The 24,546-nt window shown below is 39.5% G+C and overlaps 1 protein-coding gene across 1 annotated transcript in view; it reads right to left on the bottom strand.

Annotated features, from left to right (window-relative positions):
- Positions 1-16,960, bottom strand: part of LOC149229224 (uncharacterized) — a 185,051-nt gene extending 168,091 nt beyond the window's left edge. The window contains exon 1 of the mRNA XM_089380981.1: positions 16,709-16,960. Coding sequence (XP_089237107.1) covers positions 16,709-16,960 — 252 coding nt within the window. The remainder of the gene's footprint in view (positions 1-16,708) is intronic.
- Positions 16,961-24,546: the final 7,586 nt, after the last annotated feature.

Here is a 24,546-nt window from a genome sequence, read left to right as displayed (position 1 = left end):
CCGATTCAACAGATCTCCAATGTATTTCTTTTGAGAAAGAAATATGGACTTTGGATGTTGGGTTACTTCAATGCCAAGATGTTATAGACATTTTTGTGCCTCGCAGCATGGAGCATGAAATGTCAATAATTACAGGGATCCTCAGTCCCTAAACATGTTGTTCTTACCCCTAGAAGAACAAGGTCAGCAAACCACAGCACTTCCCATCAGTTCTCCACCTGAAAACACTCAAAAACAGGCTATTTTAGGATCATGTCAACTGCTCCACTGAGCAACTGCGCTGAATGTCAACTACTCCTCCTTGTACCTGCGCTGAAAGTCAACTCCAATGAAGGCTACCTGCGCTGGGCGAGATTGGCCAAGTGGCACAGTCATTCTGCAAGGTGTCAATTGCCCAGGAAGCTTCCAAACTGACACTTGGTTCAAGGGATTCGCCCTGTGATGAGTAAGAGGTACTTGATCTCCATGTGTAAGCAAGGATCTCCAAGTGGACTCAAGAACTGAAGTTTAACTAAAGTGGGAGAGGACACTAGTCAGCTTTATGCCAGCCTCAAGCTGACTCATCCTTTCTCCAAATCTCCTATATATAGAGCTCTTCTATGAGGTCTAAGGAGGCTGGAATTTTGTGCAAAGCAAGGAAGTGCTGTTGGTTTACAGTTAGAGCTATTGGGTGATTGCTTTTATAGAGGTGAAGAGGAGATTTCTTGCTGCTGGGGAGGTGCTGCTGGATTGGAGCCATTGATGGTTGTAACCTTCTCAGAACCCTGTTACTTTTATCAATAAAGCTTTGAATGTTCTCCTATATGCTTGTATTGCATTGATGTATTGTATTTACTTGTATATTTGATTCACTCTAATCCATGCATCAGTTATGAGTACATGTATCTTGTAGTTTTCTTCTCTTTGTTGTGCAGGATCTGTGTGTAGCTGGACCGGCAAAGGGAGCAATGAGCTGGGAACAAGAGACAAAGAGAGAGGATAAGGATCGACAAAAGCGAAAGACACCGGTTGGTTAATCTTTTCTTCCTTCTCTCTGTACTTTCATAAAGGAAAACATTAAAGCTTTACTTTCAGTTGTTGCTAAAGACTGTCACCTTTAGAGTAGGGATAGGGTCATCCGAGTCGGATACTTTTCCCCACAACAAACTGGCGACTCCGCTGGGGAGCCTAGTATCTTGTTGGTGTTTGTAGTATCTTTGCTATTCATTTCCTGAAGAAAAGAGTACCAAATCGAAAAGCTTTTGACTATATCAAAAGCGAAGTAGAGGGGCTGCTACTCTTGCTCATTTTCTGAGCAGATTCATGATTTGAAGAGCCGATCTACAAAATACTCTTGTACTCTTTGTGATAGCTTTTCATCCTCTTGATCATCCCTTAGCCTGTACTTGACCTATAGCTTTTTATTTCAGCAAAAACAGTGCATTTTTGAGCTTTTTATGACCCGGAAATCCTTGTAAACGCAACTCTCGTGTCTCAGTGCAGGCTGTCCACAGGCAGTCTGCATTTCAGCGCAGGTACTCCCTTCGGGAACTGCGCTGAGAGTCAATTTGACAGACCAGAGCTTGCGCTGACCCAGTTAGGCTATGTCTTCCTGAGGTTTCCCACTGTGTCTTAGCCCTGTTTTCACTGATTTTTGCTGCTGATTGCTGGTCATTTTACTTGCTGTAAACCAACTTTCCTTGACATTATTCCGCCTCAGTTGTGTGATCAAACTGTGAGTGTTCTTTCAGTATTTCTTGCTTCAGTTACAGTTTCCCATTGTGAAAAGCAAACCAGTATAGCTGTGGCCTCTTAGATCCTGAACTGTAAAAGTGTCTTTGTGATCTTAAGAGCTAGTTTTATTACTGTTCATGGCTGTTTGAGTTTGTTTGTTTTTCATTTTATGGTTTGAATCTATACATTTCTAGTGTCTAAACAAGTCGATCTTAAGGTGTCTTTTGATTTTGGACAAGCTTGTTTATTTTTCGCTTGAAATTAGATTCAAAAGTCATACAACAGTTTTCCTTTCTGTCTTACATCAACATTAAGGATAACGAAAAGAAATACATGCATTGTGCATATTTGCATTTGACTGTGTGCTTGACGATTTAGGAAAATTTGCATTTTAGTGTGTGTTCTATGATCTGTGCGAAAAGTTGTGTCTTTCTTTTCCCTCAGTAGATTAAGGTTTTCAAAGTTGAAAGATTGAAAAGTTTTGCTTCTCATCTTAGATTGCATTTAGGAAGTTGTATATATACATCTCGTGGTGATCCTTAAAGGCAAACTGCTAAGCAAGATCAACATTAAAATAAATCCAATTTACATAACAACGCTTTGTAACATAACGCAAACATCTAGAGGTCTAGGTAGAGACGTGTTCCGGCGTCGTTAAACGTAGTGACTGTCGATCTCTACGAAGGTGGGTGATTCCTCCTGAGAGTCAGTGGCACTAATACGGACTTGTGCTCCCGCGTACCGTCGCGTATATTGGGAGACCCCTATAGGCATTTATCCTTTATCCTTAGGAAGCCGTGTCGGCCGCCCTACTGATCGCGATGCAGTGAACACAGCATTCACGAAGATTGACCACCCGTACCGTAAAACGTATTCTGTGGTTTCGCGAAAGGTTTGGCACACCCTCTGCCTAGATCTCTAGAGCAGTTTCTTTTGGCCTTTTTCAAACTCTATAACTGAAAAAGTCCAACCGAGCATTTGTCACTTCGGGCTCGTTAATACATCGAAGTCGACTAGAGTCATCTTTAGCTTTTTCTCGACTCTTAAAACATGAAAAAGCAAGTTTGTGTCTAAAAGCGTCGTTAATAAAATTTATTTTAAGCGGAACATAATCACCCGTTATTCCCACGTTGATCTTTCAGTTGAAAAGTATGGAGCCCACCAACCAAGGAAGTAACCTTGGCGGAAGTCCAAATCCCTTCTCCTCTTGGGGAGATGTTGGTGCGCCTCATATGGCAACATTGTCACTTCCAGGATTGACAATCGGCCTACCTGTATGGCTCTTTTCAACTAATGTAGTCCAGATCGCCACTAATCCTGAGCAGTCGAATCAACAGTCAGAACAATCTAGAACTACCCACCAGCCTTCCACTTCTTACGATACTTCCTCTGATCCTTCATCTTCGCAAGGTAGAGCTGGCAAGAGTCAGCCTCCCAAGGAGAAGAAGGAAAAGAAGAAGAGAGAAAAGAAGCAGAAGGAGCCTCTGGCGAAGGCGACTCGGGGCAAGCAGAAGAAAGCTGACAAAAACCCACACACTGCACCAACCGGGCCTAAATCGCCATGTGTCATTTGCAAAGGGATCCACTTCCATCGTGATTGTCCTTGTATTCCCCGGATACTAAGGGACTGGTCCCCAAGGTTGCACAATCCGGTAGCATCAACCTCTGGTTGTCATGTTGATTGCAGTCCGTCAACTAACGAGAGTGAAGGACGAAGAAGGGGACCAAGACCACCCTGTCTATTGTGTGAAGGCAATCATGCCATCCACAAATGTCCATTCTTAGATGAGGCAAAGAGAGTTTTGGAAGATCGCCCGGTTTCACCGTTGCGACTTCCTCCTGGATATCAAAAACTCGCGCCTAATCCCTCGATAGTTGAAAATCCAGTTGACCCGTTCAAGTGGTCAGCTGAAGTGTCGGTCATTGAGAATGAACCTACTGAATCCAGACCAGACGAAAGTCTAAAGGTCGAAACGGCAGTTGACCCGGTTCTTCCTTCAGAGGTTTCATCGTCCAATGACTCCGTCATTGAAGACCCGTCTTCAAATGACACCGTCGCCGAAGAGTCAGCTTCATGCGACACCCTCACTGAAGAGAATAAGGATGACACCATCCAGGTTCTTTTCATCAGCACCGACTCTGATGAGCATCAGGGCAATGCGCCCATTCCTTTATCGTAGGAAGGAACATCATCAGGGTCATACCCGGCCGTATATTCGGTCCCACCACCAAGCAACCTGGTTGTATCCTTTGATTGGAATCAACTAGGCAGACCCCGGTTACCAGCCAGTATACCATTCAGAATCATTGTCCAGATCTATAGAATGATTATGGCTGGTACTATCATTGATGAAGGGGCATCTGTGAGTATCCTTTCCTCTATTGCTTGGAAAGCACTGGGTTCCCCGGCGCTTTTACGTGAGTTAAGAAGTCTCTCAGGTTTTGATAAAGGAACCAGTCGACCATTAGGAATCCTCCCCAATGTACCTGTTACATTGAAAGGGAAGACCGTCAATTTAAACGTGATGGTTGTCCAGGGACCCTTGGATTATAACCTACTCCTTGGACGTGACTATATTTATTGCATGGGAGCGATAGTCTCCTCACTCTTTAGAGTAATGTGTTTTCCACATGAAGGAAGGATGGTCAAGCTCGTAGACCAACTTTCATTTCCGGGATCTCGCATCGCAAATAGTCAAATACCAATCCTAAATGGTCTGTTCACTCAAGATTCGCCTCCACCCCCAGTCCTCCTTCCCGATGAGTGCGAGTGATTCGGAAAGAAAGACTGCAACCCAGGGGGCATGCACCCTGGTCTGCTTCGGGCAGAAGAAACCCTGGGTATGAGGAAGAATTTCCGCAGAAGAATGGATTAGTCCGTACCCCGTCCGGCGGTGGAAGAGGGGTTGTTCTAGAATAATATTCTTTTGTCAAAGTTATGCGAGTGAGATAATCTGCTTCTCGCTCCCCTTGTCTAGATAATCAGGATACCGAGGATGAGGACCATTTGCTGTAGCAAGTAGTAACCATCTTTGAAGACAAGCCTCACCCATTAAAACATATGTTTTGAAGGATAAGTAGGGGCAGCCTCCAAAGAAAGAGATTCTATTGTTACAACAGGCGGCCACCATTTTTAGTAACCTAATGTTAGGCATCGCCGAAGAAAGAGATTGATTTGCGGCAGCAAATAGAACCCTCTTCGGATAATAAGAAAGAAGCAAGCCTCCCTCAATAATACCAATGTTTTGTCTTTGAGTAGTGTTCTTCTCTTGTCACAAATAGCTGTTCGTTAAAAGTTGGGCCGACGGGAAGCCTGAGTACCGCATAAGACCCCTTAAAATAACGAGAAGACTAGTATCGTTAACATTAGATTAGCAAGATGACAAGTAGCTGTGAACACCCAAAGAAGAGCAGAGGTAGGGGAGAGGAGGGGCAGCCTCGAAATTCTATCCTATACCTGGGGGCATGCAAACTTTTGGAATGTAAGCAAGGGACGACTATTTATTTTTTTTTAATTTTTAGGTCCTCCCTTTAAACCTGTAGGTCTAACCCTTTAAACTCGTAGGATTAGCCGTTTCCGACCTTGCATGAAGAAAGCCTGTGGGGCAAAGGTAAAAACTTGCCAAATTGGAGCATAGCTTCATGGGATAAAGCTCCTTAAAAAAATAGCTATCTCACAGGAGGCGTTCTTATTATGACTGGTATATCGAGCAGTTTTAGCACATAGTTCATGCTCGTTAAAAAATAAACGCAAGATCCGAGCAGTTTTAGCGCATAGTTCATGCTCGTTAAAAAATAAACATAAGTTTATGAGCAGGCTTTCCTTTAGAGTTCAAGCTCATTCAGAAAAAATGAACCGGTAAATACCCTTCTGAGATCGTAAATTCATCAGCCATAAAAGCCTTGGTCGTGTTTGTGCACCGTCACCTCCACCGTCATTTGGCCGATCATTCACTTCCATTTGTGTGTTTACCCTTTTTGAGGAACATCTGCAAAGAGTGATTTCACTTAGCCATCCTTGTGACACTGCCGTGATTGGAATATTCCAACTTGTACCTGGAATCTGCTGCTATCCCTGTTTATCACTCGTTCCTCAAAAGACGAGTCTTCTTTGAGCTCTTTTCACTGACTCGTAAAATATGAAAAGTTTGCCGAGTTTTGGCCTTCCAGCTCGTTAAAGCGACCGGAAGAGCTATCCCTCCTCTAGATTTTAATCTTTTTGGACCTGAGGGATTATTGCACAAAAAGATCGAGCGCTTGTTTTGTTCGGCTCGTTAAAGCAATCGAAAACTCATCCCTTCTGTATTGTTTTATACTTTTTTGGACTTAAGGGATTAGATGACGAAAAAGGAATTATGGAGTTAACTTTCTGTACCTTTTCAGACTCTCTAAAGATGAAAAGGACCAAGTTTTCTTTGTCGTTAGACTCGTTAAAATGATTAAATAGCGACAAACTTGTCTTTAGACGAGAACGAGTTTCCCTATCGCTAAGCTCGTTAAATCATAGCGATGGGCTTGCCCGAAGGGCAGGTTATAGAACAAGCATATGTTATCCTCCTCAAGCTTGACAAAAATAAAGAGGTACTGGTCAGAAATGACTGGGGAAAAATTGGGAGAACATCAAAGCTTAATGGTAGCAAGTCACTCTTGAACATGACACTTTTCCTCCGTTCCGCATCGGGTTGGGTTGTTTCATTCACCGGTCTCATCACCATGGTCTTCGCCAAACCATCCACATTTGGGGTAATGCTACCGATCCATCGCATCAGTGTCGTTATATGTTCAAGAGGGGTCATCTGAAAGTGTCAACCGTGTCCCATCCACTGCCATACATTATCCTTCATCCATTCATGATCGCCACCCTGAATCATATATCACAGTTTGTTTTCACCTCCACTAAAATCATTAGCTCCGTTCCGTGTCATTGATGTGGGATTCATTAAGGCCCTCCTTTGACGGATCGCTTCTTGTCGACTTCAGCTCATTATCCAAGAAGTTGATCTAGGAACAACCCCATCAGTACTTTGAAGCTTGCATGCCTCAATGGCAAGTTTCTCACTTCCGGCGACAGGTATACGTCAATGACCTTCGACCAGAAGATTTTGCGTGGCGTTCGATGCCAAGTCCTTTATTCACGCCACGTGAATTGTACTGCAGTACCTTGAGGGTCATTATCATTATCGGTGATTCCTCTCGTGCTTGTTAACGGTTTTCATTATTGGCCGGTAATCAAGCGAGGTCTTTCCATGTTCGACTTCAGCGAAATTCTCACATGGATCGACTTGTACTTAGAGTGAAGATCGAACGAGTTTGAAGACCCCGGATCTAGTTTCATCCATCCGGGCTGCGATACATATTCAGGAAATATAAAAGCATTTGTCATGTACATCATTGCAACAGATGATCATCCTACTCAAAGGATGATAATTTCAGCAGAGAATTATCAGTCTACCATCAGACGATCGTCTGTTATATGTACCAAAATGTATTTATAAAGCTGAGCATGGGAATGCCCGCCTCAGCTAGATCATGAAAACAAAATGAAAAATAATGTATTGTATTGTATTGTATTACAGGGCGCCTCCTCAGCACTGGAATGAACTTCGGACCCTCTAGATAAAGCATTTCACCCAATAAACGGCCTCATACTTTAGGGGGCAACTATTATAGACATTTTTGTGCCTCGCAGCATGGAGCATGAAATGTCAATAATTACAGGGATCCTCAGTCCCTAAACATGTTGTTCTTACCCCTAGAAGAACAAGGTCAGCAAACCACAGCACTTCCCATCAGTTCTCCACCTGAAAACACTCAAAAACAGGCTATTTTTGGATCATGTCAACTGCTCCACTGAGCAACTGCGTTGAATGTCAACTGCTCCTCCTTGTACCTACGCTGAAAGTCAACTCCAATGAAGGCTACCTGCGCTGGGCGAGATTGGCCAAGTGGCACAGTCATTCTGCAAGGTGTCAATTGCCCAGGAAGCTTCCAAACTGACACTTGGTTCAAGGGATTCGCCCTGTGATGAGTAAGAGGTACTTGATCTCCATGTGTAAGCAAGGATCTCCAAGTGGACTCAAGAACTGAAGTTTAACTAAAGTGGGAGAGGACACTAGTCAGCTTTATGCCAGCCTCAAGCTGACTCATCCTTTCTCCAAATCTCCTATATATAGAGCTCTTCTATGAGGTCTAAGGAGGCTGGAATTTTGTGCAAAGCAAGGAAGTGCTGTTGGTTTACAGTTAGAGCTATTGGGTGATTGCTTTTATAGAGGTGAAGAGGAGATTTCTTGCTGCTGGGGAGGTGCTGCTGGATTGGAGCCATTGATGGTTGTAACCTTCTCAGAACCCTGTTACTTTTATCAATAAAGCTTTGAATGTTCTCCTATATACTTGTATTGCATTGATGTATTGTATTTACTTGTATATTTGATTCACTCTAATCCATGCATCAGTTATGAGTACATGTATCTTGTAGTTTTCTTCTCTCTGTTGTGCAGGATCTGTGTGTAGCTGGACCGGCAAAGGGAGCAAGGAGCTGGGAACAAGAGACAAAGAGAGAGGATAAGGATCGACAAAAGCGAAAGACACCGGTTGGTTAATCTTTTCTTCCTTCTCTCTGTACTTTCATAAAGGAAAACATTAAAGCTTTACTTTCAGTTGTTGCTAAAGACTGTCACCTTTAGAGTAGGGATAGGGTCATCCGAGTCGGATACTTTTCCCCACAACACAAGATAGTAATGAACATAGCCCAAATCAGTCATTTCAAAACTTTCCCCAATTCCTTCTTTATGGATGCAATGTAGCTTTCATTGTTCCCTGTCCTCAAAAGATCATCTACATATACCACAAGATATACAACTGTTTTGCCAACTTTCTTGACAAATAAAGTTGCATCATCAAGATCATAATGTTTGAAATTGAGTTTTAGAAGATGCTCAGTTAGTTTTTCATACCAGGCTCACAGTGCTTGTTTGAGGCCATAGAAGGACTTCACCAGTTTTCATACTTTATGTTCATGTCCTTTCACAACAAATCCTTCAGGCTGGGACATAAAAACATTCTCTTTTAGATCTCCATTTATGAAAGTAGTTTTTACAACCATTTGGTGGACTTTCCAACCATTCTGAGCTATTAGTGCAAAGAGTGTACAGATGGTAGCCCATTTTGCCATGGGGGAAAAAGTCTCCTCATAATCGACCCCTTCCTTCTGTGCAAAACCTTTAGCCACAAGCCTAGCTTTGTGCTTATCAAGTGAGCCATCAGCTTCATACTTGTTCTTGTAGACCCACTTGCAACCAATTGGTTTTGTTCCTAATGGAGGATCAACCAAATTCCAAGTGTCGTTCTTTAAGAGGGCATCATACTCCTTTTGCATTACTTCTTTCCATTCATCATGAGAAGTAGCTTCTTTGAAGGAAGTTTGTTCAAAGTTTGTAGACAAGTTCAATTCACAATCATAAAAAACGTCCATATCAACAAGTGAATTAGAGTCATCTACATCACCTCCGTTTTGCCAGTTTGAATTTCTAGTTCCTGTCTTTCCAACTTCATTAGGATGAACACTTTCAAGTGTCTTTTTCATCCACTTTAGTGGACCTTTCTCAGATGGTCCAGGCTACTCCGTTGATTGAGTTGGGACTGAATCGAGATTGAGTCTCCCAATTCTATCAATCACATCACTTAAAGCATCATCTGTTGTTGGAGTTTCATGCGGGGGAGAGTGTTCTTTGGAAGAAGATTCCACATGTTGATCTAGTATAGGAATCCCCCCTTCAAGATGTGGAATTTGATTATCAAATTCTTGAAATGATTTTTTTTTTGCGAATCTATCCAAGCGATCAAGTTGCTGCTCAAGAACATTGTCAGTTTTGGATGATTCAAGAAAAATTACATCTCTAGATACAAAAAACTTCTTATTTACTTTATCATAGAGACGGTATGCTTTGGAGGTGTTTGAATACCCGAGAAAGATACACTTACGACTTCTAGCACCAAGTCTGTTTCTATGTACCTTTGGTATCAAGGCATAACAGGTGGAACCAAAGACCCCAATATGCTTTACCGAAAGAACATGTCCATACCACATTTCATATGGAGTCTTGTTTATTATAGCATTAGATGGACATCTATTCTTTATATATGCAGCACATAGAACAACATCAGCCTAAAAAATTATCTTTACATTTTTGAAGAAGAGCATGGATCGTACCATATTTAGGATTATCCTATTCATTCTTTCAACTACACCATTCTGTTGGGGATTATAAGGCAGAATTTTTTTATGTTTGATCCCATGTTGGCGAAATAGTTTTCAAATTCATTTGATGTGTATTCTTTTCCATTAGCAGTGTGAATAGACCCAATATGAGATTGTGCATCATTTTCAATCCATTTATGAAAATTCTTGAATGTTTGAAAAGCATCAGATTTGTTCTTCAATAAATAAACCCAACACATTCTGGTGTAGTCATCAATAAATGTCATGATATATTTATTTCCATTTGCAGAAGGAACAGGGATTGGACCACATAAATCTAAATGAATGAATTCAAGTTTTCTATGTGCTCTTGAATGTGAATCATGAAAAGACTATTTGCTATGCTTTCTTAGAATGCAAGCATAACATTGCTTAAGTTTCCTAGGAATTGTAGGAAAACCAACAACACCATTTTTCTTCAACAAGTGGAGACTGTCATAGTTCAAATGCCCAAATCTAGCATGCCATAATAAACTTGATGGAAATGTACCTTCTTCATGATAAGAATTGTATGAGAAATGTTGTGCATGAGCAGAGGTTCCTTGTAGCTTGAGAAGCCTTTCTTCTTCTATTCCCCTCATGACAAGTGAGTGGTCAGATGCTTTTATTACCTCAAGCTTGCCATCAAACATATGAATGGAGTGACCTTGATGGTGGATGTGGACCAAGGATAGCAAGTTTCTCTTGAGTCGTGGGAGGTATAGAACATGATGCAGAAGAAAGTCTGGAAGACCAGGCAGTTTAAGCCTAATTGTTCCAAGCCCTGATGGCTTGATTTTTGATTGGTCTGCAAAGTATACTACTCCATCAACATTGTCAGTGAGATCTTCAAAAAAATCTTTTCTATGAGTCATGTGGTAGGTTGCTCCCGAATCAAGCAACCAAACATTTTTCCAAGAAGCAAGTGAAGCATTAAATAAATCGTCATTCACTCCAATGTTACATTTTGCCACAACATAGTGAGTAGATTCAGGTGCTTTACTTTTGTCTGTATCATCAGTTTTACCTTTTTGTTGGTTTCTTTTCTTCTCAATTTTGTCCCATGGTAGCTTGCATGTAGAGGCATCATGTGATCCATTTCTTTTGCAACGAATGCAGTGTAAATCTGTCCTTTCTCCTTGAGAATGTCTGCCCCCCCACCTCTGAAATATCTTCCTCTTCAGCCACCTCTTCCTCTTGTAGAATCTTGAGCAGGATGCTTTTCTTTATGAGGAAGGCACACAACCTCTTCAGAAGATTCAGGGGATGTCTTCTTTCCAAAATCTTTCTCTCTTTCAGCAAACTTTTTCACAATAGAGCCAAAGGTTATATATTTGAGATTTCCATTTTCATGCAATGACTCAAGATAATTGGAGTAAGTAGGATAAAGTGCCTTGAGAAAAGAGATAAGAGGAATATCTAATTCAACCTTAGTGGATTTGATATCATGCATTATAGACTTTACTTTAGATGCAAGAGCAAGAGGATCATTATTTTGCAGTTCAAGAGTGTAGAGTTTAATCATGAGTTGAACAACTTCAAGTGTAGAATGTGAGTCATAGAGTTCTTTCATCTTTTGTAAGTCTTCAAAAGCAGTTGAATATGACAAAATATGGCGACTCACCTCTTCATTTACAGATGTTGTGATTAATGTATAAGCTTTGTTGTTCTTGTTTTCCCAAATGATGAGCTCTTTGTCTAAGGTAGGCTGTACTGGTTCATTGTCTCCATCTCTGACACACACTCCTTTCCAAAACTCATTGAAAATGAGGGTGTATTTTATCATCTGGGACCATTCAGGATAGTTCTCCTTGCAAGTGAGAACTATTCCCACCATGGATATGATTGAATGCATTCGTAAAAATTACTTCTACTGATAGAAAAATACTCCTGCTGAGAAAACTGTATCAAATTCAGACCACACATTTGCTGTATTTAGACTCATTCATTAGTCCTTTATTGGTCTAGCTTTGACATCTTATTTATACATAAATTGAAAATTAATTAGACAAGTAGACAAGACAGGACTAACTACTCATTTCTATTTATACATAGGCTTTGTGCATGACTGAATTTAGGTATTTTCAAGCCCTGTCGTAAGCCTCACTCAAGATTGAAGTCTGGACGTTTAAATATTTGTATGTCCATGTTTCCTCATGAAGAATTGAGAATTGCCAACTTTAAAACCCAGGCACATTACTTAATACAGAGTCACAAAATAAGTTAAATGTACTTGGACAATGTCAACCTCTTAACATAACGTTTTGGAGCCTGATAGGACAAGATCTACAAAACCATTATAACCCTAGTATGAAACCATCTCAGCTTTGACACAGAAATATATTTTTTATAATCACCATTGGAGCCATTCGCAAATTATCTCTGATTTCTCTCATCATCGAGCTCGCACAATGTCGGCTCGTTATGGAGGATTTGCAAGGTCTATGAGGTTACCATGAAAATCGGGCCTTAAAAGATCTCGCTGCAGTGTTAATTCATCTACCTGAATAGAGTTCTAAACGCAAGGGTTATGGACCCTCATAATCGAACAGGGTATATAAAATATACAACAACTCTCTCTGATAGTTTGCAATAGCTCTATAAAATATACAATGTACAATTGCAGATTTTCACAAGAGAAAGAAGTAGTACATATAAGACATTTACAGTCTGATCAAAAGACTTGCATCCAAATGGGAAAGAGAATGCGGAAGCTTTCAAAACCAAATGGAGTCGCTAATTTGTTCACCGACATCAAAACTATGCCGCCTGGAGCGCTATTATACCACCATGGAGGGAAGCCATTTTTATTGATTGAGATATGGGCAATGAATAAAGAGGCACCTCATGCCATATAGACACACTCCCGTCAACATAAAACCTCAGATGTATTTTACATGGAAAAAAAAGCAGTCGCAGCATTATTCAAACAGTTCCATGCTCACCGCCCCAACATTCATCACAAACGCTGCTATACTCAATGAATTTCTGAATTTAGAGAACAGTGGATAGACTGCATAGTAAATAGAGAGGACAGATAGCACAGTAGAAAGTGGACAGAGAGCCCAGTAGACAGGCTCCACATGGACAGAGGACAGAGAGCAGTAGGCAGAAGGGAGTTACAATTATTTTGGGAGCTGGCTCTGATACCATGTTAGGCCAGGCAGTAACTCCATAAGGAAAAAATGATTCGTATGTTTTTCCATCAGGTAGGTCTTCATTATATACATGAGGGAGAGATTGTTCAGTTCATCTCCCGATGACTGTTCATATTTCTTATTTATTTATTTACATATGTTCACCCAATCACAAGGATTAGGTGTCAACAGAAACATAATGTTGTAAAATAGATACATGGAAAACATCATGAGTTTTATGCAAATGGGGTGGCAGTACAAGACAATAGGAAACTGGTCCAATCTTCTCCTTGATCCTAAAAGGTCCTACGAACCGAGGTGACAATTTCATCCCCTTCCCAAACCGAATGGTTCTTTTGTTGGGCCGGATACGAATAAAAACTTTGTCCCCTACTTCATAACTACGATCTATCATATGTGAATCAGCATAACTCTTCTATCTATCATGTGCTTCCTTTAACCTTTATCAAATCTCCTTTACCTGTTCCTCCATTTCTTGAACTAATTCAGGGCCAACTATTACGAGGTTCGGTATTCCAACTTTTCCCAACTCAACAGCGTCCTACATGGCCTTCCATATAGAGCTTGATAAGGAGACATCCCGATTGAACTGCGGTAACTGTTATTATAGGCAAACTCTACCAATGGTATGTACCTTTCCCACTGAGTTTTATTATCCATGACGTACATCCTAAGCATGTCCTCCAGAACCTGATTTACTCTTTCAGTCCTCCCATCTGTTTTTGGATGATATGCAGTGATTAGGTTAAACTGAGTCCCTAGCGCTAACTACGAATTTGTCCAAAACCTAGATGTAAATCGGGAGTCTCTATCAGAAATGATCTTTGTGGGCAACCCGTGTAGTCGAATAGCTTCATTTACAAACACTCACGCCACATCTGTAACATTGTAAGTGCCTCTTACTGGGATGAAATGGGCACTTTTGGTCAGTTTATCAACTATAACCAATATAGCATTGTACCTCTGTGAAGTGAGTGGCAAACCCACCACAAAATCCATGGAAATTACCTTCCATTTAGATGTAGGGATGTCATGTGGTTGTAGGAGTCCTGCTAGATGGCGATGATCAACCTTCACTTGTTGACATTTGAGACATTTGGCGACAAACTGGACTATGTCGTGCTTCATGCCTGCCCAAAAGAAGAGTTTCTTCATGTCTGCATACATCTTCTTTACTCCAGGATGTGCACAATAGAGTGCTCTATGTGACCTTTTGAGGATGCTTTTTCTTATACCCCCTTCCTTAGGTACATACATTCTCCCTTGAAATATCAATAGCCCATCTGGTTCAAGGACATATCCCTCAAACTTTGGTTTTATCTATTTCCCATTTTGGATTGCTGAGATGACTTTTAGATACCAACTATCTTCAAAGAGTTTCTCCAATATATGTTCCCTTAAATTAACCTTTAAGGCTACTAGGGAGAAGGTTCTTGGTCTCCTACTTAGTGCATTCGCCACCACGTTCTCCTTTCCCATGATGTATGAGATCTCAAAATCATACTCACTCATGAATTTGCTCCACCGCCTTTGTCTAGCGTTCAAATCCCTTTGAGTGAATAGATGCATCAGGCTTTGATGATTTGTTCTTAACTCAAATCTTCTCCCAATGAGGTAGTGTCTCCACAACTAGGCTAACATCAATGCTGCTAATTCTAAGTCATGGGTAGCATATAAATCTTCATGTTTCTTAAATTTTCTAGATGTGTAAGCTATTACTCCACCTTCTTGCATCAATACTGCACCCAATCCTTGCGTCGAAGCATCGGTGCAGACAGTGAATTATTTTCCCATATCTGGTACTCGAAGGACCAGTGCACTAGTTAGTAACCTCTTTAGTTCTGTGAATTCAGTGTCACATTCATTTGTCCATTCATACCTGACCCCCTTTCATTGTAATGTGGTGATGGGTTTTGAAATCCTTGAAAACCCTTCCACAAACCTGCAATAGTACCTTGCTAGCCCCATAAAAATACGTACCTCATGGGGATTTTTTGGTACTAGCCAATCCATTATGGCCTTCACCTTTTTTGGGTTAACTGAAATCCCTTTTCCTATAATGATGTGCCCAAGGTAATGAACTTTCTTCTGAAAGAAGGAACATTTTGACAATTTCCCATACAATTGATTTTCCCTTAAGCAAGTCAATACCATCCTTAGCTGCTTTTCATGCTCCTTTTCATTCTTGGAATACATAAGAATGTCATTGATGAAGACTTGCACAAATTGGTCCAAGTACTTCCTGAAAACACCATTCATGAGGCTCATGAATACTGCTAGTGCATTGGTTAAACCAAATGGAACAACTACAAACTCATAGTGCCCAAACCGAGTTTGAAAGGAATTTTTTGACATGCCCTCCTCCTTAATCCTCAATTGGTGGTATCCAGATCGTAGATCGATCTTTGAGAAGATCGTTGCTCCCTTTATTTGATCAAATAGGTCATCTATTCGAGGTATCAGGTACTTATTCTTTATCGTGGCTCTATTTAAGTCTCTATAATCTATGCATAGCCGCAAGGAACCATCCTTCTTCTTGACAAAGATGACTGGTGCACTCCAAGGTGAAATGCTAGGTCTGATAAATCCCAAGTCTAAGAGCTCTTTTAACCGCGTCTACAACTCACAAAGTTCTGGTGTTGTCATTCTATAGGGTGTCTTAGATATTGGTTTTGCACTAGGTTTTAGGTCAATTGTGAAATCAATTTCTCTTATAGGAGGTAATCCAGGCAATTCTTTAGGAAAAACATCCTTAAATTCTAACAAAACTGGATGTTGATATAGGGAAGGTCCTTTCTGGTCACTTACAACCTCGACCAAATATAGCTTGCAACCTTGTCTGAGACAACGTTTTACCCTCATCATGGATATGAATCGTTGTGACACTCCCCTCTTGATTCCAAAAATCTCAGTTTGCCTACCTTCATCATCTAAACATATCACTTTCTTCTTCAAACAGTCTACCAAAGCTCCATGAGTTTCTAGCCAGTCCATTATGATAATTACATCATACGTCCCCAATGCTGTGATGTATGCCTTCAACTTAGTCATACACACCCAAAAGTTTACCTAACATTGGTCAACACTAGCTCCTACTACTTGTTTTATCCCAGGAGCTGTCTCAACTTGTTTAAAGTCATCATGCTCGTGGGCTAGGAACCCACATTTTTCTAATGCAACCGATGAAATGAAACTATTTGTAGCATAATAATCAAACAAAATTTTAAATTTGACTTTGTTTATCATACCTAAGGTGTCTACCATGGTAGACCGGTGTTCAACTTGTTGATTGTCAAAAGCTACATAGATTTGATGGTGGCTACTTGCCCCCCCACTGGTTCTTTTCCTTCTCTACGGTTGTTACCAATTTGTAACTCAAGGTAGTCCCGCTAGTAATGAGGTCCTCTGCATCCCAACAAGTGATGCACGGTGGACCTTGAACCGAATGTTGTGGAGTTCTTTGGAAAGATTTCCTTCCCCTGGAACCCCTGCCCGCACTTGTTGCTCCTCGCGTATGACTTTGATTTGTATGCACCCTTGAAGCTGTGGGTGAAGCTACACTAGAAACCATTGAAATCCCCACTATCGGTGCTCTACGTACAACCTTGTTTCCATATGGTGGTGGCCTCAGACTTCCTCCCCTTTGGAAGGTATGAGGGGCCTTCCCCATAATCCCTGTTTGGTGTGGAGAGATGGCTTTGCCTCCACCTTTTAAGTCTAAGTGTTCTTCGACATAACGAGCCTGTTCTACAGCTTCTGCAACTGACGATGGTTTCCGCCTCTGTACCATTGCCCTAATCTTAGGGTTCAATTCGCAAATAAAACGATGCGCTTGGCGCTGGTCAGTATCCATGTCGGAGATATACTTGACTAATTCCATGAATCGAATTTCATATTCTTCTACTGTACGACTTCCCTATACCAGGGAATGGAAGGCTCCTACCTGTTGTTCTTCATAATACTTTGGCAGGTACTTTTTCTTGAATCTCTCCTCAAATAATTCCCAAATAACTGTGTCTAGAGTGACATGTAGTTGACGCTCCAAGTTACCCAACCAATTAAGAGCACTATCTCTGAGTTGGAATATTGCTATTTTGGTTTTGGAATTGGAATTGTAATCCCTTAGTGCGAAGCACCTTCTCATTCCCTCTAACCAGGCTTTTGCACGATCGCTAGCACGACCTCTTACAAACTCTGGGAGATTAATCTTCTGGAGCTCCCTAGTAATGTCCTCAATTAGATGTCCTCTATCATAGTCTCTAGATCCCGCGGGATTCCCTAACCCTGATGGAGGGTGTTCCCCTTCCACTTCATTTGTTTGGCGCCCTCTTAAGGTCTCATTAATTGCTTCTAGGGAACGCAGGATGAGAGTCAATTCTAGTTAAGGTAATGGGTTATTTATAGGAAGTCTTTGTGATGACTCCTTGGGTCCTTGATTTCTTCGCGTCCTCACCATTTTGAATTTGTTCAAAATCTATACGATACCTAAGACTTATTAGCACAACTTAGGGCCTTCTTAGTTCTCACTTGTCTCACACATAGTTTGCATAATGATAGATGCAAGTTTTCCCTTTTGTTATACTTGTAAACAACTATTTCTAATATAGAGATGATAATCGTGGTTCTACTAAATTCCCCCCCATTGTTATCTAAGCAAGTGCTACCACGCACTGCTAGTCACCCTTAAGTATCCTTAGGTATCCCTAAACAATCATGCTAAATCCATTTTATACGTTTTTGAGCCTTCACATAATCATTAACCTTCCATTTTTAATCACATTATTATATCTAGGCCCCTTTTGAAATTTCATCTACAACGTTAGATTAGTTTTCAAAGGGGGTGCCTAGCTGTCTCAACCAACTCAATATTGACATTATTGTTAGGTGTATACTATCTAATTGATGTTTATCGAATGGCTAGTGCTATATGTTTGAAGATAGAAATCAATGTTTTTAGATGAGTTATATCCATGGAACCACAATATAAAAGGTGGCCTTGTCTTTAGTGTTGGTGGAATATTGAAGGCATATTCAAGGAAAACCGCAACCCAGATGTTGTTTGGATAAAATTTTACAGTTCTAAGCATTGGGCAATTGTTAAGGAACAAATATCATGACTTATGTGACAATTATACACCCCCACTTGGGCACCATTCTTGTGCATTGTATAAACATTTCTATTTACCAGGGTACAATCTTAATTCATGGTATGGAAACAATTTCCAATTTGGATAGCATGTGTTCGAATGATACATAGACTCAAGGCTTTAATTTAGATAGATATGCATTTGATCCAACTAGGATATCGACACATGGATTGGTATACATAATATTATCATAAGCCAAAACCATGGATTTATTGTATCTTCTCTAGGAATTAACACAAGGAAACCTTCATGTAAATGAGAAGTAACCAAAGAAGTAAGATTCTTAGCAATGAGTGCAACATGGAAACTGGAACACCTACATTTCCTTTACAATTTTGAACACATGTAACTACTATCGCATAGTGACATTTACAAGATGAATAATTAATGATTGTAGACCAACTGCTTCCTTGGAGTACTTTAAAATGGCTGCCTAAAATAGAGATATGGGTCTCTGTGATGAGAGTGTATTAGTATTAAATTTGCTCAATCCCGGAGGTAATGCGACCTCTGAAATCTTCCTGTGCATTATTAGCATACCGGTTTCGTCTTTGAAATTCAGAATTTATGCATGACTGGTGTATTTTGTATCGCTTTCTTCTTAAGTCTTTTAAAAGTGCGATTGGCCTGGTTTCCCATCTAATACCTTGATAAAGTCCGCAACAGTCATTTGTATGTTTTAATTCATATCGACGTTCCCCTGTTTTCATTTTATGCATTGATTTAGTCCCGCAAGCCAAATTTTAGTTTACACTGAGAAAAGGCGCAAAACACAGAACCAGATTCGAAACCCGGACTTGAAATTTTATAAAGGGTGACTTATAACCTTATCGGGTCCATAAGGCAATATCGGATTGGAGGTTTGAAGCGGAGTGAGCCTGGCTCATGGAATTGCGACTTGCGATATTGCGATGGGCCGATGTGCGATTTAATTGTAATCGTCGGATCGCGAGCCAGGATCGACGGTCATGATTTGATCATCGATTGGAGGTCGGGGCGGTTAAGGGCTGTGACACGGCGATACGCCGATGGTCGATATTCCGATAGCGATGAATCGCTGATCGGAGATCGAGGAAAGCAGAGTTCGGAGAGCACGGAGGTAGTTTGGAGTAGGCGGACCCGCCGATAATTATAGTTATGGGTGTATAAGTTTTGAAGTCCGGCCTTAAGGCTTCCAGTCAGGTTTTCCATGTGTTCCCGTGTTATTCATATATTTCTGATTTTATGTATTTGTGATCGTTACGATAACGATATTGCGATAGACCAATGGCGAAGGGCGATGAGCGGACCCGAAAGATATATGGGTTCATATGTATATTTTTTTGAGATCTGGCTAAGCCTAATGGAGTGGGTTTTCCCGTGTATCCTGATTTATTGTTATCCCGGGGTTTTAAGGGCTTAAGGCCTTGAATAACGCTCCTGGTAGGTTATTGAAGAGATTTCAAGTTGTGAAATGCCAGAAGTTGACCCCTAGGGCTTCAAAGGATTTCAAAAGGAGCAGGTCCCTGAACATGAAATGTGAAGCAGAGCATGACGTTGTACGAGGATTGAGGAGAGGATCGAGTAGAGTGAGAGCAGAGTTGCATGTGGATTGCATATGAAACAAAGGTCTTTATTTGTTTTAATCAGGCCCAAGGCCGAGACTCTGTAACCCTTTTAATTGTGAATAAATGATTTTGTCTGTGTAATTCATTATTAAACCTATGTAACCATGTTATGCTTCCATGTGTTCTGTTTGTATTTGGGAAAGAATCAACGACTGCCCTGTTTCCATACTTTGCAGTAGAGAACACAGCGTTAAAGGCAGAATCGACATAGTTTGGTCCCATAAGTGGAAATCCCAATTACACTAAGAAATAGCGCAAAACACTTAATGGATCCGAAAGTCAGATTTGAAATATTATACACAGAACCTATGGGATTTCTTGGGTCCATGAAACATTATCGCATTGCTAAAGCAGAGCGGCATATGTTAAAGGCCCAACCTCAAAACCTTGCGACATGCAATTGCGACATATTGCATCGAAACTCTTGAGGGGGAGTGGTAAGGCTTTAAGTGGAGACAACATCGATCACCGATAGCGATTAGTGATAAATCACATCGGGACTCTACCAAAGGAAAATGCAGAGTCAAAGGACCTAGCGACTGCCGACTAGCGATAAAGCGATTAAATCTAGACCGTTGGATCGGTCAGATCCTGATCTTCGGTAATAACGCATATTTTTTATTTAAAAGGGGAAAAAGCATTGTTTTGGGCATTTTCAAAGGCATTCCGATTCCGAAAGGAAAAGGTAGAGTTTTTAGAGAAAGGGGTGTTTAGGCGGGGTGATTGTTGGGTTATATTGATCCATTGGTGTGTGTGTTAATCCATTGTTTTCTGCCTGCATCAATATTTAAAGCTTTAAGCATCATTCCTTCACAAAAAATCATAAAACAAAAAAAAAGTCTGACTTTAAGCCTGTCAGGCCTGTTCTGAACAGGACATGTCTGAGAACAATAGAGAAATCGAAACGAATAAGCTCAACCTTGAGGGCATGAAAATACAGAGCAATGCATCCATTTTATAATCAATCAAAGACCAAATCAATCGACCAAAAGGGTTTGAAAAAGAAGCCAGGGTGCAGTTGGATCGAGGTTAAGAACACAGTTCATACATTTAAGGCCGAAGACAGGTACCGGCCACAAACAAGGAAGACATATTTAAAATCTAGAGGAATTAATGGTGGAAAATGAAGGCAGAGGAGTTCCTTATTACCAGAGGGATAGGAGCAGATGGATTCAACGACATCACTAGACAGGGCAATGGAGGACACTGAGGTTCTCATTTCAGATGCAATCTAGAGAAGTCGGGCATCAACGCTGAAGGATAGTCTTTGTCCAGAAAACCACAAAGGTCTCGTGGTGAAAATTTCCATGGTATACCCAAGAACATATATAGACATCTCTCCCTTTTCTTTTTAACAAAGCATATGACAGTTAATATGCCTGTAAAACACAACTATAACATGTTTTTACTTCAGTTTTATTGCTTTTCATGGCAATAAAGAGGGTATCATTTTCAATCTAAAAACAAATTGTTATATGTATATATTAGGATTACAAGTCCTTATGAGGGTTACAAGCTTTTATAGTGGAATTTGGGTTTAGTGGGTTTTGGGTCCAGATTTTGAACCTAGGCTCTGATACCATGTGAAAGGTCCCATTCTAGGGTCTTATAACAGATCTATACTCTAGGAATTAATGCAATATGAGGCAATATTTTTTTTTTCTTACAAAACATTTAAACAATGACAATTTACCATTTCTTATAAGACATTTAAACAATGATAATTTACCATTTCTTACAGGACATTTAAACAATGATAATTTACCATTTACATTCTAACCCCTATAACTTTAACAGTGAACATTGCATTTCAATAACTTACTTGAGTAATCCATGGATAGAGGAATACATGTACTCATGGCCCCGTGGAGATGCCCTTGAGCTGCTGCTCCTGCTGAGTTGCTCTTTTTGACTTCCGATTGGATTTACCTCCCAGCCAACTACAAAATAATTCCTAGCCCAGGAAACCTACACATGTTCCTTAGCCCTCTGAGCCCAAGTCCAACCAGATGTAGTGTGTGTGTCAAAGACCAAGATAAACAATACTCCCCTTCTCTCTCTCCAACAAATTCTCAAAATCACAGCCAACCCAAAATCAAAAGCAAGACCCAACATCCCCCTTTCTCCCTTCCTCCTTCCTTTTTATGCCCCTCCTCTCCTCTCCACCTTAACCACCTCTCATTAATATCATTACTTCTTCCTCATCCTTACAATTGAATTCTCTTCTACAAAGTAAATCTGAAGTACATTTGGTAATGTGATATGAATATAAAATTGGGTAATTAATGGAAGAATATGATGTCTTCTCCCAAATAAATGTGAGAGTAAATTTTGGGGATGAGAGATGAATATATAAATTGGTAATTAGTGGAGAGGATCATGTCTTCTCACAAGTAAATGTGAGAGTACATTTTGGGGATGAGAGGTGAATATATAAATTGGTAATTAGTGGAAAGGATCATGTCTTCTCCCAAGTAAATGTGAGAATACATTTTGGGGATGAAGTGAATATATAAATTGGTAAATAATGGAGAGGACCATGTCTTCTCCCAAGTAAATGTGAGATGAATATATATAATTTTGAATAATGGAAGGAGACCATATCCTATCCAAGATTCAATTTGAGAAGACAAGTTGGGAATTTGAATAATAGCAATTATGAATTTTATATCAATAAATCAAATTTATAGTTTCCGAAATGAAGGTATTCACCAATATTTCTCAATATTTTCAGGTAATGTAAACATTATTAAATTTTTCATGATAAGATTAAGTCTGGCATTACAGAAATCTATAATATATGAAATGGAATTATGTTAAAGTATTAAAAAGAAGAATTCATTTCCATATGTAGGGCATATACTATTAGACAAATACATAAAATTTTAGTTTCTCTAGAGGACTTGGCTATAGATATATTTTTCACAAATCAATTCAGTTGGAGAGGAGTGTCTGCAATTTAGTATATAAAAAATAAATATAGTAAATCATGTTAACAAAACATAAGTGATTTGGTTGATTTGGTAGGTTTCTCTAGGTAAACTTTTAGTCTTTTTTTTGAGAAAAAATATCATTTTTTAAACTTTTTCAACTTTCAATAAATCGAAGAATTTTTTTTTAGAATATTATTTTATAGTAAAATGAAAACTTGTGAGAAATTTTATTAGTTTTTTATTGCTTATTTGTAAATAAAAATTATTCACGTTTGATATGTCAACATAGTAATTGTTTGACTATGTGTTATTTAAAAATGGATTCATAAAAAAACATGTTTTTTAGCACTAGTATTTCTTTGTTAGCCTTCTGTTTTTGAAAAAAAAAGGTGTTGCAACCATTTACACAGATTTTACTTCGGTATGGCTATATTTACAAAACCAAGAGATGCATATCATAATTATTAGAATTTTTTGAATTGAACCAATATGAAAAAATTGCATATTTTGAAGATTTTTAATGTCACACCACGTTTCTTATCGTATTAGTTAAAAATAAAAAATATAAAAACTACCCATTAAAGAAGATGGACCAACATAATGCACCATAAATTTTCCATATTTTTTCACTGCGTATTGGAATATACAAAATTTGATTTCATTGAATCATAATGACCTTCATAAAATTTTTGTACGTATTTTATTAGAAGATTAGTTAAAATTAGCAAATATCTACAAATTCCATAAAATCTATATCTACTAAAAGTATATTGAATTCTACAAATGTTGGTGTTAGTTCTGAAAGTAAATTCACCATATTTAATAGAGTTTAACTATTCCAAAATTGGAGAAAATTGAACAAAATCGAATTATTGCGGAGTTATAGGTTTTTAAATGGAAAAAATATTTTCGACTACTTTTCCGCAAACCAATATTAAATTTAACGTAAAACGGGTTTTCAGCGGAAAATCTAAAATTTTCAGCAAAAAAACCAATCCATATTTTCTATCGTCCACGAAATTGAAAGGATGGGACCCTCTCATGTAATAGATTCGACTAAAGGTTATAAATAAACTCGGCCAAAACGTCAGTTTTTCACTCACATTCCTCATCTACATCTTTTGAATACCAACAATTTTGGATATAAAAAAATTTTGGATTTATTTTGAAAGTGACATTTTTCGACGCAATTGTGAAAGTTATTTATATATAAACATTTTTTAAAATCTATTGAATTACTAATTTTAAAATAAATTACACATCATTCTTATGGTTTAAGATGATGGGTATCTCTATTTAGGAATAAGGGTTCAGAATTTTCATTTTTTAAATGTTAAAAATTGTGTGAATATTCCACATCCATTAAACCTTTGAATATTCTTCATCCCATACAAAATCGGAGGGATGAAATTAACCATTTCAAAACTTAATCGACACAGTTTTCCGTTTTAGAAGGTTTGGCCAGGTGTCCGCTACCTCAGCCGTTAATACAGGTAGTTGTGCCTGCGTTATGAATTCATCCTTTGATGTGGACATGTATTGTTTACGAGATCGATATCACTTAACCTGGTTTGATGTGCACCATCAAATCCAATATTGGATCACTGGCTCACTGGATCTCTATTTCTTTGGATCGTTCACTCGCTCACTGGATCGTTGTCTGGCAAGATTGTCCGTTCGTTGGATCGTTGTCTCGCAAGATTGTCTGTTCGCTGGATCGTTGTCTCGCTGAATAGTTCACTCGCTAAACCG

This window comes from Pinus tabuliformis, chromosome J (genome assembly GCF_031772625.1).
Source record: "Pinus tabuliformis cultivar Carrire ecotype Pingquan chromosome J, CPIR1, whole genome shotgun sequence".
Classification (NCBI taxonomy): Eukaryota; Viridiplantae; Streptophyta; class Pinopsida; order Pinales; family Pinaceae; genus Pinus; species Pinus tabuliformis.
Note: the sequence above shows the minus strand (reverse complement) of the source record. Positions and strands in the feature narration are given on the sequence as shown.